General features: G+C 35.6%; 3 protein-coding genes across 3 annotated transcripts in view; 1 reads left to right on the top strand and 2 right to left on the bottom strand.

Moving 5' to 3' along the window:
- The first annotated feature begins 2,185 nt into the window (after positions 1 to 2,185).
- LOC145663733 (uncharacterized) overlaps positions 2,186 to 14,891 on the top strand; it is an 896,365-nt gene continuing 883,659 nt past the window's right edge. The window contains exon 1 of the mRNA XM_081729811.1: positions 2,186 to 2,363. The gene's annotated coding sequence lies outside the window, so the exon portion shown is untranslated. The remainder of the gene's footprint in view (positions 2,364 to 14,891) is intronic.
- On the bottom strand, positions 7,389 to 7,892 carry LOC145665440 (uncharacterized). The gene has a single exon (XM_081732747.1). It carries the CDS (start codon positions 7,890 to 7,892, stop codon positions 7,389 to 7,391), a length of 504 nt encoding a protein of 167 aa, XP_081588873.1.
- LOC145665438 (uncharacterized) lies at positions 7,901 to 9,661 on the bottom strand. The gene has a single exon (XM_081732746.1). It carries the CDS (start codon positions 9,659 to 9,661, stop codon positions 7,901 to 7,903), a length of 1,761 nt encoding a protein of 586 aa, XP_081588872.1.

Genomic DNA, 14,891 nt, shown 5'->3' with positions numbered 1-14,891 from the left:
TGCACATGTGACTAAAGCCACCTTTTCACTTTCAACAGAACTTTTGCATTGAAGCAGTTGACACACTAATTACATTTTCAAACTATCATATTGGTATATCAAGATCATAACATGCTTTTTGCCAAGGATACTGTAACATAGCTTGTTATTCGGTGAAGAAAGTTGATTGTATAACACAGGGCGAATTCTAACGATGAAATTACGATCTTATAACTTTACTTGTGGTGTTTCACATTGTAGTTTTACAAAATCAACAATTCTTCTCACATAGAGCTTATATTGCCTTTAAAAATACACTCCACGCACGCATGGGTAGTTAAAAAAATACGTTTTCGAAATATGACACAATTCACAGCGAACATCTATATGCTACTGTGCAATACATTACTTAATATCGCTACTATGAAAACATAAACTGTGCCACCATAACCACAAACAACTTTGAAATAGATAAATGCATAACGGATAAAATAGCACAGAAACAAACATCTACCTGAGGCCCGTAGCCAAAGCACTAAGACAGGGAAAGCCGAGATCATTCTTGGAAGGTTTATTTGAATTCACCCTTCATGCGTAGGGGCTACATTCATTAAAATAACTTAAAGCTTCACGAGGCTGAAGATGGTCGCAGTAATGAGACTCAGTCTTTCTCACCAATTCATAGTTACGTGCCTGCTACGGTGAAAAAGCTTTTTGGGGGGGATCTGGACCCGGTGGACCTCTCGCGGGTACGCTACTGGTGTGTGCTGTTGTCTCGCGAATGAAATAAGGACAAGGTAGATGAAGTGTCAATTTCAATTTAATAGGTAGCGTGATTATCGAACAGCATCAATTTTGAGATTCACAAAATGTTTTTTTTTTTCGACTTTGTCGAAAATTACGCTTCAGAATTTATACCTAACTGATGAGACGTATCCACTGGTGTATGTCTAAGGTCCCCCAGGTTCTCATGCTAAAAACAAACCGGAACAACCTATGAAAATATACAGTATAGTCATAGGTATGCACCTCTTCTTGCTGAAATATCAAAATTAACTAAATAATAGGACAGCACTCGCCAAAAGAATGTGACAGCAATTATTCTTATTAATTGAGTATCAATGACTAATAAAAGTGTCAGATTATTCTTATCAGTTGAGTGTCAATGACGAATAAAAGCGTTAGATTATTCTTAATAGTAGAGTACGAAGAACTAATAAAAGCGTTAGATTATTCTTATTAGTTGAGTATCAATGACTAATAAAAGCATCAGGTTATTTTTATTAATTGAGAATCAATGACTAATAAAAGCGTCAAATTATTCTTATTAGTAGAGTACGAAGAACTAATAAAAGCGTTAGATTATATTCTTATTAGTTGAGTATCAATGACTAATAAAAGCGTTAGATTACGCTTTTAGATTAGTAGAGTACCAATAACTAATGAAAGCGTCAGATTATTCTTATTAGTTGAGTATCAATGACTAATAAGACCGTTTTTTTTATTAGTGTCATATCAGCTTAAGATGTTTTGGAGCGATACGTTAACATTTGGAGTTTTGAACGATTTTAGGTGGAACACTTAATGTAAATCTTGGGTAAACTAGGACGTCTGAGAGCCTTATGTAAACGTTATCCTTCAACATTCCTCCTTCTTCCAGCAAACATTAATAGTATTGTAGAAGTTTCTTAATTAATCTGTCATAATAACATATATCTTAACTAACTGAAAATAACTTTTCAAAAAAGTAACGAATCTAATGGGAATTAATAGCAACCATACAAGAAAAAGGGGTCCTTTCTATTAATTTCTGAAACTGTTTGAAAAATGGTTCTTTCTATTAATTTCTGATACTGTTTAAAAAAGATATGAATGTGTAAAACAAAACTGAAAAACACAGACCACAATCCCACCAGCAGACCCTTTTTTTTCTCGCCACATAATTTTTGTTTTGACTCCTTTTCGTTTTTCTAATGAATCGAAAACAACACGAGAGAATGATAAAATGGACACCATGATGTCCTTTTTTTTCGGGGTGGAGGGAGGTGTATGTGAATTGTGAATGTGTATTTTCCGAAGTTTTTGTTTTCATTTGTTAGTTTTTCCGTAGCGCTAGTAGGTGGCAGGCCCTGAGCTTAAAATTGACGATCGATTTACCCCCCCAGTAAAAGCTTCACCCGCACCGCTCGAGCTAGCTGTGCGAGCGGGAAAATCTACTAGTTTGCAAGTGTGTGTGGTCGGGTGTGCAGCTCTTCTCTCGTTGACGTCGGGTGTGTGTGTAACAGAGATAGTAGCTGGAGAGTTCGTTTCGCGTCTTGTCTCTGGGAAAGTTTTCCCGCTCTTCTTTTAAGCTTCGGGAGGCGCCACGCGGAAGGAGTGCAGAGGTAACGTACTAATTAAATGGGCAACCAAATTCCCGAAAACAATTAAATGTGTTTGAAATATATATGGAATATTGTGTCCCTTGTTATGTAATTAATTTGGTCACACGACAAGAGGTGTGCTGTGTTTTGTGTAAAGAAGAAAAATACGTATCTTTCACCTCAAGCAGACAGGAAGAAACAAAAGATACTTGTTCTGTTGTTTCTACATTTGTTAACTAATAAATAAAGGTCTTATTTCCCAACAGATAAGAGACAATCGAAAGTGTTTTCGGTGAAGAAGACCCCAGTTCGATTCCCGGTTGACACTATTTAATTTGGATTCCACGTTAAACTGTAGGCTCGATAAACTGTGCTTGACTGTTGCATTGATCTTTATAAGACTAATCCAACAATAAGTGTAGTTTAGAAACTGCATATTAAGCAGCTTTCAGTGCGAGCGGTCCCGGGTTCGATTCCGGTGGGGGCACTCGGTTGAAAAAGTGTAAAATGCTTTTTCCGGCCAGCCAGGCCATCAGAGTGAGGTTTTTCGTGGGTTTTCCTCATTCACACCGGGCAAATATCGGGGTGGTACCTAACATATATGTCCCAGGCTGTTTCCTTCCTTCCCTTTCCCTGGATAGTGTCCTTGCCGAGGGATGCCATCCCTCAAACGTGCCGGGCTAACGTAGCCATATATGATGAAAGCTCAGAAATCTAACTTCTAAATTCCTAAATAAGCCTGGAAATTGTAATAATAATCGTTAGTATGTGTCTGAGCAAAAAAGGGAGCACGATGGTTCAGTGGTAGAGCGCTCGGTCCCAGACCATGTGATCTTGTGATGGACAACATCGTGACCGTGAATTTTCTTGGACCTCTCCCGTTTCCTCCCATATTCTTATCACATGATTCACTTTCATAACCATTAACATCCGTCTTCTTTAACCCACGGGGCATAATCACAGACGCTAAACTTGAGAATTCCATTTAATTTCTTTGTTACAAAGAGTTAGCTACTGAAGTTTAACCTGTTCTTCTTTTGAACAATGTCACTGTTATTGGTCCTGACGTTCAGAAAACAATGTTGGTTTTGTTTGTATGAAGGCTATAGTTGCTTCCATTTTATTTCATTTTCCTGTATTCGTTAGATGATAGGGGTCTAGTTGAAGTCAATGTTTTTCTACCAGTTATGGCCCCAGAGTTGGTTAACTGTCCCCGTAGATCTAAGGAAAATTAAACTGTTCAAAATATCAAAATAGTGTTCCAGTGAAGCCCTCTTACACTTTAATTTCTCCCTTCTGGACGAACTTTTGTGGAAGAAAAGAGAACTTAAAGTGGGTGTTGCTCTATTGATAGTATATAGAATTGAAATGATCTTCGTGGGCGATACCCGAATTCGATTCTGGGTCATATTTCATGTAGTGCGAATTCAACAATAAACTGTAGGTCCATATCTCATAGAGTCTCGGTTCTAAAGAGAATTCAACCCCCAAATGAACCAACCTAGTAATAAATTTAGCTTTGAACTCAGAAACTTACTTGAAAAGGTTTCGAATTCATAGGGTTCAGGACTTTACCTTTAGCCTGGCTCGTAGCTTGGGTGTAGCCAGGGAAAGTTCAGCGCTTCCTACGACTAATTGACCCACTCTAACACTTTTAAGCATTTGTTTAGCGAAACATGTGTTCAAAAGATAAGCAATCAAGTTAGATTTCCCTCAAAAATTTATCTTATTTTCAGTCATAATGTTTGGCCCTGTCCACAGCTTTCCTGAAAACGATCTTATATAAATTTTCCGAAATCGAGTAGTAATTTAACTGTATTCTTGTGTTCCAAATTAATCCTCATTCACCCCACTTCATGGACAAACCTTTGTACAAAATCCAGAGCTGATTTTTTTTTCTACAGATGTCACTAAACTACTGTTATTTAAAGTCAAAACCGAATCATATCGGTTTTTCAATTCTCAAAACGACAACTTAATAGAAATCGTTAGGAAAAATAATTAAATGATTTTTTTTTAAAAAAGGACGTTTTTAATACATCTCGCTCTACCTTTCACCCTATTTGCCAATTCCGCACAATGTAAGTGTGACGTAGCAAGCTAAAATTATTCTGAGATACCAAGAAAACTATTGTGTAAAGATTTCATTCAAATTGATTTCAAACAAACAACTATATTAATACATAAGTGTGCATACCATTTTCTTGTTTAATTATTACGATACATAAATGCAAGTAAACATGCCGTAATTACCATAATCTCTAAGTGAATGGTTCCCAACTTGTTTATCTGGTATTCCCTTCGGGAATCATGCACTTCACGTTCCCTCCTTTCCAGGCCCGTATCTAGGGGAGTCTAGGGAGACCGGCCCCTCCTTAAATTTTTGCTGCCCTCTAAAATTTTCACGGTAGGCTTGCAAATGAACTATAATACGGTGATGAACTATCAAATGGTTGGATCGTGCTTCCCCTAACTTCAGCCGGCCCCCCCTACAGTTTTGGTCTGGCTACTGGTCTGCTCCTTATCCCTCCTTGATCTGATCCCTTTTGTGGTATCAGATTCTGTACTGAATTCTCAAATCTTTGGTAATAATAATAATAATAATAATAATAATAATAATAATAATAATAATAATAATTATTATTATTATTATTATTATTATTATTATTATTATTATTATTATTATTATTACTTTCAATAGTTTATTTACAGCGAAACTTGTTCATACCTTCTAGCGCAATATTATTGTTTACCAGCTTTCTTCTGAATGAAACCACATCACTCCGTACTTAAATTATGGGTGTTTGTACAGTATTTAAAGTATTTTTGTTACAATACTCATAACATTTGTGTCTACTGCGTAAAAAGTATTAAGTTCAAAAATCTTAATCATAATCTTTGGAAAAAATGAGATTTAAAAATTTTGGCTTTTGCAAAGGCTGATTTTCCTTTAAAAAAAAGTTCTTTAAGCGCCCTACACTGTTCGCTAAACCCTGAAAGCCAAACACCCTTTACCAAGCACCTGGACTAAACACCCTTTAAAAAGCAAATACATTTAATCGTAAGTACGAATGTAGTTTATTTCTATCAGTAGTTTGCGCTCTCCAGGTTGGAAACCAGTACTCTAAATCATTCAATATTTAACAATATGCATTCTTACTGTTAACTACAGTGAGAAAAATCCGTCATCCGGGCAGCAGTTTATTGCATAAATATACGGAACCCATATGTTTACTACCTAAATGTGTACAGGGCATACATTATTCTTATGTTACATAAGTATTGCCTTCTTCCCCGCTTAAATTGTTACATCATGGCACTGCAGGATGTCTGATATTTAACAGTCTTCCGTATATGACATACGTATACATATGTTGCATATGTCAGCAATATGTTATATACACTGAGAAAAATCCGATCTCCGGACAGCGGTATATTGTACAAATAGACGGTATCCTTTTGCTTACTATAGAAATCAGTACAGAGCATACGTTATCCGTATGCTACATAGGCACTGCTCTTAGATGTTACATCATGCCTTTGCAGAATGTCTGACATCTAACAGTTGTCCTTATATCACATGCATATACTTATGTTACCTTCGTCAGCTATATGTTATATACGTCCATTTGTATGTGAGATCCTGACCGCCTACATTGTTTCATACAGAAAGTACGTATAGATGGAACACTTATACAGAAAATATTATAAAACATGCGTTTTCAGTTATACGTCTGCTGTACGTTAAGTCCCAAAACTACAGGCATTACGCATGTAACCTATCTTTTTAAGTACGCCACCTACATTTTTTCTCAGTTTACGTTCATCTGTATATAAGAGCCTTACTGCCTTTATATATAATCATACGGAAAGTATTATAATATGTCATACGGAACACTTATACGGACAGTATCATAAAACAATGCTTTTTCAGTTATATGCTGCAGATATTATATATAGTCGTACGTTGAGTCCAAAAACTACAGGATTTACGCATGTAACCTACGTTTTTATGTACGCCGCTTACTTTTCTCTGTGTAATTTGATCACAAAACAACATTGTTCCACGTATAAGTCTTGCGCGTATATTAGCCATTTATATGAATAATTATGTGAACTATTAAAATAAAAAACATTCGTATGTATAAACCGCAACTTTGTTGTCATTTTCATCAACCATTCATGTAATTTGCGGTTTAGTTCTCTCACTGTTCATCTTCTATTAAAAGAGAGCGCCTCCCAGTTAATTCAATGCTTCAGAGCGTTAACCCATCAAGTCGAGCACGAGACAAAAATAAACGCCTAAAATCGTCATTAGTTTTAATGGAATTTTTTTGGCTCGTTTATTTTTGTTCCGCACTTACATATGTATCAAGTAAGTGCTGCTGCCTTGCTGGATCTATATATTTCTTACTACTGTTGCAACGAAAAACGAGAATCTATCTTGTCTCGATTCTCGTCTGGAAAACTCGAGATGAGGCGAGAAATTTCTCTAGTCGCGTAGGCAACACTAGTTCATTCAAGTCTTAGATCTGAAGCTCTGTTTCAGTGTTATTCGATTCCTAGTTGTTTATGCTTATGTTCTTAAATGTTCGCGATTTACTTAACTGGTAATTTGACTGTCTTCTAACAATGGAAACTTTCAATACTTGTTTTTAGTTTTTATTGTACCTTACTAATCGCTGGTTTTTAACTAACACTTCAAATAAACCAAAAAGTACATATAATAACTGCACTGTGTTCATTGCACTTAAATAACAAACTTAACTTTAAAATTATGGAAGAAATGTTCGTGCCTCGTGCCTTATGCACCGTCTCTCTTCAACACTTTCCATCTTGAATAACAAATGAAATCTAAATTTCGTAAAAACAGTGTTTCCAGCTCTTAAAACAATATTACTACATAATATAAGACTTAACATGCCGCCCGCCAAAAAAGGGCTAGTGACCTTTTTTTAAAAAAACAAAGAAAAGAAAACAAACTTTACATAACAACAAATAAAATAGACTAAAACAGGAAATAAATATACTTTAACATGAATGACATTACGATTCATCATTATTTGGTAAAACACAAAGTCCTCTAATTGAGCGTTTATATAAACCATTGGAAGTTTTAACAGTAGCCACTCGAACCAAACCGTCAGTTCCAGAATGCACTTCAGTGATGACTCCCAATTTCCACGATAGAGGAGGTAGCTTATCTTCTTTGAGAACCACCAATTGACCTGGCTGTATGTTGGCACAGCTTCTCTTCCACTTATTTCTTCCTTGTAGTTGTGACAAATATTCCATATACCATCTTCTCCAAAACTGTTGAAATTGTTGTTGGATCCTTTGCCATCTTTGAATTGAACTAATCTTCTCCTGATGTAAGTCATGTTCTGGTAATGCTGTCAATGGTTCACCAATAAGAAAATGACCAGGAGTTAATGCTACTGGATCATTAGGATCATTGGATAATGCTACAAGAGGTCTCGAATTTAAGCAAGCTTCTAATTGTGTGGTTAATGTTGTTAATTCTTCAAACGTGAGATATGACATTCCCATGACTCTTCTTAAGTGGTATTTAAAGGACTTAACTGCAGCCTCCCAAAGACCACCGAAGTTGGGCGAATATGGTGGAATAAAATGCCATTGGATTCCTTCATAGTTGCAAAATTCTTAATCCTTTCTTGATGGTCAGCTGTATGCAACAACTTTGCGACTTCTTGAAGTTCCTTGTTGGCACCAATGAACGTAGTTCCATTGTCGCTATAGATATGCTTGCATTTACCTCGACGAGATATGAATCTTCTCAAAGCAGCTAAAAATGCCTGACTAGTAAGATCACTCACAACTTCGAGATGGATAACCTTTGTTGCTAAACACACAAACACTGCAATGTAGCACTTCACCTTTGTTTTTGACTTTCTGGTACCAGTTTTGATGTAAATAGGACCGGCAAAGTCAATTCCAGAATTTGTGAAAGGTCTTGTTAGTTCTATTCTATGTTTTGGTAGCTGTCCCATTAATTGTTCTGGTCCAGACGTCTTTAATCTTTGACATGTAATACACCTTCTAATAACCTTCTTGATGGCATTTTTACCATTAGGTATCCAATACCTTTGCCTTAGTGACGCTAGCATTAACTGACATCTAGAATGTAGCAATCGCCTGTGTTCATGTTCTATAATTAGTCTTGTTAGGTGGTGATCTGGTGGTAGAATAATTTGATGTTTAGCATCAAATTCAAGTTCAGACATCTTTAATCTTCCACCAACTCTTAGTAATTGTTGATCACATATGAAAGGATTGAGAGACAAGAGTTTGCTCTTATTGCTAACTCTTCCACTTTCTTTAAGATCAGCCATTTCCTTAGCATAAACTGAATTTTGAACTTCTCGTATTAGTCTGATTAAAACTTCTTCAATTTCTTCCAAAGTAAGAGCGTCTACATTTCTTCTTGATGCTTCTACTTTAGCATTCTTGGAAAACCGCATGCAATAAGCCAAGACTCTCTGAAGTTTGTTCAAAGTAGAGAATCTTTCGATTACACTATTATCTTGAGTTGTCACTAAGTAACTTGATTTTAATTTCTTCTGTTCAGGAATCTCTCTGAGTGGGGCAGGTTCCGTCTTAGGCCAATTAAGTGAAGAACACTGTAACCATTGGGGACCGTTCCACCAAAAAATATTATGTATTAACTTGTCAGGACTTGTTCCTCTTGATATAATATCCGCAGGATTGTCACTTGAAGCGATGTGTCTCCATTCTCCTCCCACTTCTTGTACCTCAGCAACTCGATTGCCAACAAATGTTTTCCATCTATTTGGACTTGCCCTTAACCATGCTAAGACCACCATAGAATCTGTCCACATATATACCTGGGATATTCGTTGTTTTAATGCCTTAGTTACCTTCTTGACAAGTTTTGATGACAACACTGCTGCACATAACTCTAAGCGAGGCAGGGAAATCTTCTTTATGGGCGCCACTTTGGTCTTAGCACATAATATCTTCGAAGTAACTTGACCATCCTTGTTGACGGATCTTAAATATACACATGTCCCATAAGCCTTTTCTGAAGCGTCTGAGAAAGCGTGAACTTGAATGTCTATCAAGGTACCTGACTGAAGAACCATTCTGTCTACACTGATATCTGATAATGAAGGAATGAATTCAAGTACTGTCTTGCATCTTTGCTGTAGTTCTTTAGGAAGTGTTTTATCCCACTCCAATCCTGCTTGCCACAGATCTTGAAGAATTATCTTACATACGATTGTTATTGGACTAACAATTCCCAACGGATCAAAGATTGAAGCAATAATACCCAACATCTTGCGTTTTGTTAAATTATTATTCGACCTTTGATTTAGAGTGAATCCATTCATCACTTGAAGTTGATCAGTTGCTGGATGCCAAAGTAATCCTAATGTTTTTACTTGACCCTTATCGTCTAAGCGTAATGGAAGTTGTTTCTCTCAATTCTTCAGAGATGGATTCCAATAACTCAGTACTGTTGGAACACCACTTTCTTAGCAAAAAACCACCCTTTTGTAGCATTTGTATTAATTCGTCCTTTATCTTTAAAGCTTCCTCCAAACTTTCAACCCCTGAAATACAATCGTCAATATAGAAGTCATTCTTGAGAATTTGTGCTGCCTTCGGATATTCACAAGCTTCTTCTGAACTTAATTGCTGGAGACAGCGAGTAGCAAGAAAAGGCGCTGAGGCTGTTCCGTATGTGACAGTCTTTAATTCATATACCTTAATGGGTTCTTCTTCTGATCTTCTCCACAAGATCTTCTGGAATTTACAGTCACGCTCATCAATCAAAATCTGTCGATACATCTTCTCTATATCTGCAGTAAAAGCTATAGGGTAGGTGCGAAATCTTAATATAATTGACTGCAAATCGTCTTGCACAGTTGGACCAACTTTGAGAACATCGTTTAGTGAAATGCCACTAGTTGAGCATGCGGATGCATCAAATACTACTCTAGTCTTCGTAGTAGTACTAGCTTCCTTAATAACTGGATGATGAGGCAAGTAATATCCTTGAGTAATATTAGAGCTGCCTTCCACTTCCTTCATATGTTCCAAAGCTTCATACTCTTCAAGGAATGCCACATAATCTGTGCGTAACTTGGGACATCTATTTAACCTTTTTTCTAGTTGTTGTAAACGCTGAACAGCTGTCTTATAAGAATCACCTAACTGGATCACTTCTTGTTTGAATGGCAGTCTCACTATAAAGCGTCCTGTTGAATGTCTTCTAGTGCTTGCGATAAAATGTTCTTCGCACTCCCTTTCTTCTTTGGATAGAGGAGTTTCTTGAATATCTTCTATTTTCCAAAACTTCTGCAGCTGATGGCTTAAATCATCGTAGACTAAAGAAAATTCCAGCACCTAACAACAAATCAATCTTACCAGACTTGTTGAAATTAGGATCCGCTAACTGTAAATTCGGTGGAAAGTTCCATTCTTTAATGTCAATATCAGCATCAGGTAAATTTCCCGTTATTTTGGGCAATACAAAACACTCAACATCTACACTAAAATCACTTACAGCAGAGAATACTTGTAACTTACTTCCGTATTTAACGTTGCAACTTACATTATTAATACCTTGTACAGGAACATTGATAGGACATTTCTTTAATTTTAACCTTTGAATGAGAGATTCTGTTGCAAAATAAGATTGGGAACAACTATCAAGCAAAGCCTTAACCATATGTAATTTACCATTGCAATCTTTAACTTGAACAACTGCAGTTGAAAGTAAAACACGCACATTACTCTTAGGCTTCACAGAGCAATAAGCACTAGTATTAACAACTCCCTGCCCTTGAGACATTGACTTTTCCCCTACAGGTTCCATAACAGAATCATTTTAAACACTGGCAGCATGATTAGGCTGTGATTCCTTAAAATCACTATGCAATAACGTGTGATGCTTGAGATTACATATTTTGCATGCACTTAGCGAACAATCTTTCGCTACATTGTTGACAACTTTCAAACAATTAAAGCAAAGTTTGTTTTGTTTCGCAAAACTTAATCTTTTGGATACACTTAATTTCTGAAACTCATTACACTTGTGTAACGCATGACTTTGTTGACAAAACGAACACAAAACATTAGTACTCACATAAGATTGTCTAACATTTTTTACTTCCTTAACAACATTAGATTTACTGACATGCGACTTTGATTGTGTAGACTTTACCAATTCTAAGGCCTGGCATTTATTTTCTAAAAAGACATGAAGTTCTTCTAAACTAGCAAACTGTTCCCTATTTGTTTGATTTTCAAAGTCTTTACGTGTTTGTTCATCTAGCTTTTCCAAAACTAGGTGCGATAACAATATATCCTCCAGAGGAGTATCTAACTGTAACGCCTTAAGTGCATTTACGTTACTTATAGTTTGATTTAATAATGTCCTTAAGTCCGCCACTGAATCTTTACTGACAGTTGGTAATGGAAACAATGCCTTTACATAAGCAGTTGCTATTAGCTTTGGATTATTATACCTTTTGCATATCATTTCCCAAGCAAGTTTGAAATTTTCACCTGTCACTGGTATATTCTCAACTAATTTGCTTGCTTCACCTGATAATGAGGACAACAAACAATGAAATCTTTGAATATCATCTAAACTTTGTTTAAACCAAACTACTGAAAGTATCATGAAAATGTATAGATGCAAAAAAGCCGGCTTTTTTCAATCGATGGTTTTTTTCACATAAAAAGCCGGCTTTTTTGGGAAAAAAACGAGAATTTTGGAAATTTTGGCTTTTTTCATTTTCATGATTTTTCTATCTAAATAGTTTTCTTATCGTATATTCTATACTTAGATAAGAATTCCATCACCTAAATGCCATATTTCGCTCTAAAATTCACCATCAAGATGGATGGAGCACATGTTTTACGAATTAAAGCTAACATGAAGAATGTAGTATTTGAGGGCAATTTTAGAGGCTATTTAACTTTATTTTAACTTTTGAGTTATCGATATTTTTTCTTCTCGATATCATTTCAGTTTGTCGTCTGTTTCATTTCTAAGAGCTTAGTACTCTAGCTTCTAACGCAGAAGTTAAACTTGCGTTTTTCTATATATCCGTCAAAGCGTACGTTTTTCAATATATCCGTCTAACCGTACTCCACATTTCTGTTATACTGTAGCTGTGCAACGATTTAGCAATAATTTTCCGGATACAACCTTGAATACTAATTTATACAAATAATCAGTAGCGGATTTAGAAACGTACTTTGGGACGGGTTTCTCTGATTGTTTCATTTTCTAAAATCTCCTAATTTTATTTGGGAGGAGCTTGAAGTTTATGAGTACAGGCATAACTAATACTGTATTTCGTTTCGTTTATATATTTAGCGATAATCTTCCGGATACAACCTTGAAGATCATTTTATACTGAGAATCAGTGGCGGATTTAGAAAAGTATTTTGGGAGGGTTTTTTTCTTACTAATGTTTAGTTTTTCTAAACATTCGTAATTTTTATTTGACGGCAGCTTAAAGTTTATGAGTAAAGGCATAACTAATACATATTTCGTTTGTTTTATACATTCCGTAATTTTGGGGAACAGGCTTCAGTCCGAAAGACCGCCCCCCCTAACCCTCGCAAAACCGTCACTGCTGATAATTAGTAATAATAACGATTTAAAAACAATAAGAAATGAAGTCAGCCAACTCACACTACACCCACTATTTCTACATTCACAAATGGAATGAAAAAATACTTTGTCAGAATGGTCGAATGCTGGGTTGAATTCCGGACTTCTCGATAGAAGCGCAAAAGCTCCAGTCAATCATGTTTGTTGTGCAGTTGTATTTATCTTAACTTAAATATATTCCGTAGTCCTTTTTTTGTGTGTGTGTTGGTGGGGTGGGGAGGGTTCCATAATGATATGAAGGGTGTGAGCCAAGAACATGGTAACTAACAAATTTTCAATTGCTGAGTTACGCAGCATCAGATAGGCAGCAACGCATACCGCTTCGTTTAATCCCTCATGTATAGACTTATGTGAAAAAATCAGCTTTCCGACTTTCAAAATGGATTGTGCAGCAGAAAATTTCTAATTTCTTAAAATAGTAAAATTATGGGTTACCATGTTCTTATCTCACACCCTTCATGTTCAATCCCTCTTGTTAAAAATACAGAAAACTTGAGGACTGAATAAACCGTGATGGTGCTTATATAAAACTGTAGAATTTCAAGAATATACAAAACCAAAAGCTCTAGGTGTGCAGCCTTTAAGTGTATCATATAAATCTAAGTATTTTTCTTATGTTTTATTTTAATTTTATTTTGTTCCAAAAACAGGGTATGGAATATTTTGAAGTAAAAATACTACATAGAATTTTGCTACTTATTTGAGTATTTTTTTAAAAGAAGTATTTACTTTTAGGGTTGGCTGGTTTACACCAGCTGTTTTTCTTCTTTTTTTTAAAATAAACAACTGGTTTAAACCGAAAAAAAATATAAAAGGTACGAAAAATGCGAATCGTGTGAACTTCATGGTGACGTTTCCATACATCAAACCATCTGCATTAGTTTTATTTCCTTTTCACCTTTTAATCGTGTCCCATGTTCAATTCTCGGTCGAACCACAACCCTTCTTTCATGCGTAAACAAAGTAGCGGTTCGGATGTCACTTTAAGCGAAAGTCTTCTCCTTGATAACCTCGGTATTACGTAAGGATGTTAAGCCTGAACATACGAAACGAAACTAAATTGTATATTTCTGCATGCCTGAATGCCTGTTGTTTTATAAAGAAGCCAAGGTTGCTTAAATATATTGATAGAAATTGGCAAAATTTATCGATGGCCTACGTAGCTTCCAACATTAGCTTGGATTGGACTTTCAATGATATCTACATACTAAATTTGTAATTTAATACCTCAGTTTTAGCGTACTGATTATGATACGTTGACCTTTAAATTTTACATGCAAAGCAATAACAGGATTTTTTCCGTTATTGTTTTACATTTAGAATAATGACGGGATTTTCCCGATGGCTAGGGCGGGAGTTTCTCAATTTAAGAAATTTACTGACCGGACTTCTTTAAGCTTATGTGACCTCTTCCAGCATAACCCCGTTGTTGCATAATAACACCAATGCGAAACAAACTTATTTCTGTCAATATGTAATATAAATACATAAAAGCAAAATATCTAAACCCAAAAAAACCTGGTTTAAACCAAAAAAAGCCTAGTTTAAACTCCCCCCAAAAAACGGGTTTTTGGCATTTTTAAAAAAAACATGGCTCTTGCCAACCCTGCTTACTTTTGTATGTAGGAGGTTAAAAAAAATCTTATTATATACATTGGTTAATCCTTTGGAATTCATAATGTAAATATGTTGAGAAGTAAAACTGTTTGAAATATCTTTTCGAAATTCGTGGTTTATCTTCGAGGTTTTATATTATTATCGGCATCAACCACTAATTAAATGACTTTTTGTGTTGTAGAGAAGCGAAACAAAATTTGGTTTATCAATTTAAAGCAGAATTTTCAAAAAAGCCCAAAATTTCCCAAGCAAAAAAG

Source organism: Thermobia domestica, chromosome 11 (assembly GCF_964235325.1).
Source record: "Thermobia domestica chromosome 11, izTheDome1.hap1.1, whole genome shotgun sequence".
Lineage (NCBI taxonomy): Eukaryota > Metazoa > Arthropoda > Insecta > Zygentoma > Lepismatidae > Thermobia > Thermobia domestica.
This window is presented reverse-complemented; position numbering and strand designations above follow the sequence as displayed.

What these genes read in the sequence shown, in the direction of transcription:
- LOC145665440 (XM_081732747.1), bottom strand. Translation starts at nt 7,892, where the DNA reads ATGGGAATGTCATATCTCACGTTTGAAGAATTAACAACATTAACCACA.
- LOC145665438 (XM_081732746.1), bottom strand. Translation starts at nt 9,661, where the DNA reads ATGTTGGGTATTATTGCTTCAATCTTTGATCCGTTGGGAATTGTTAGT.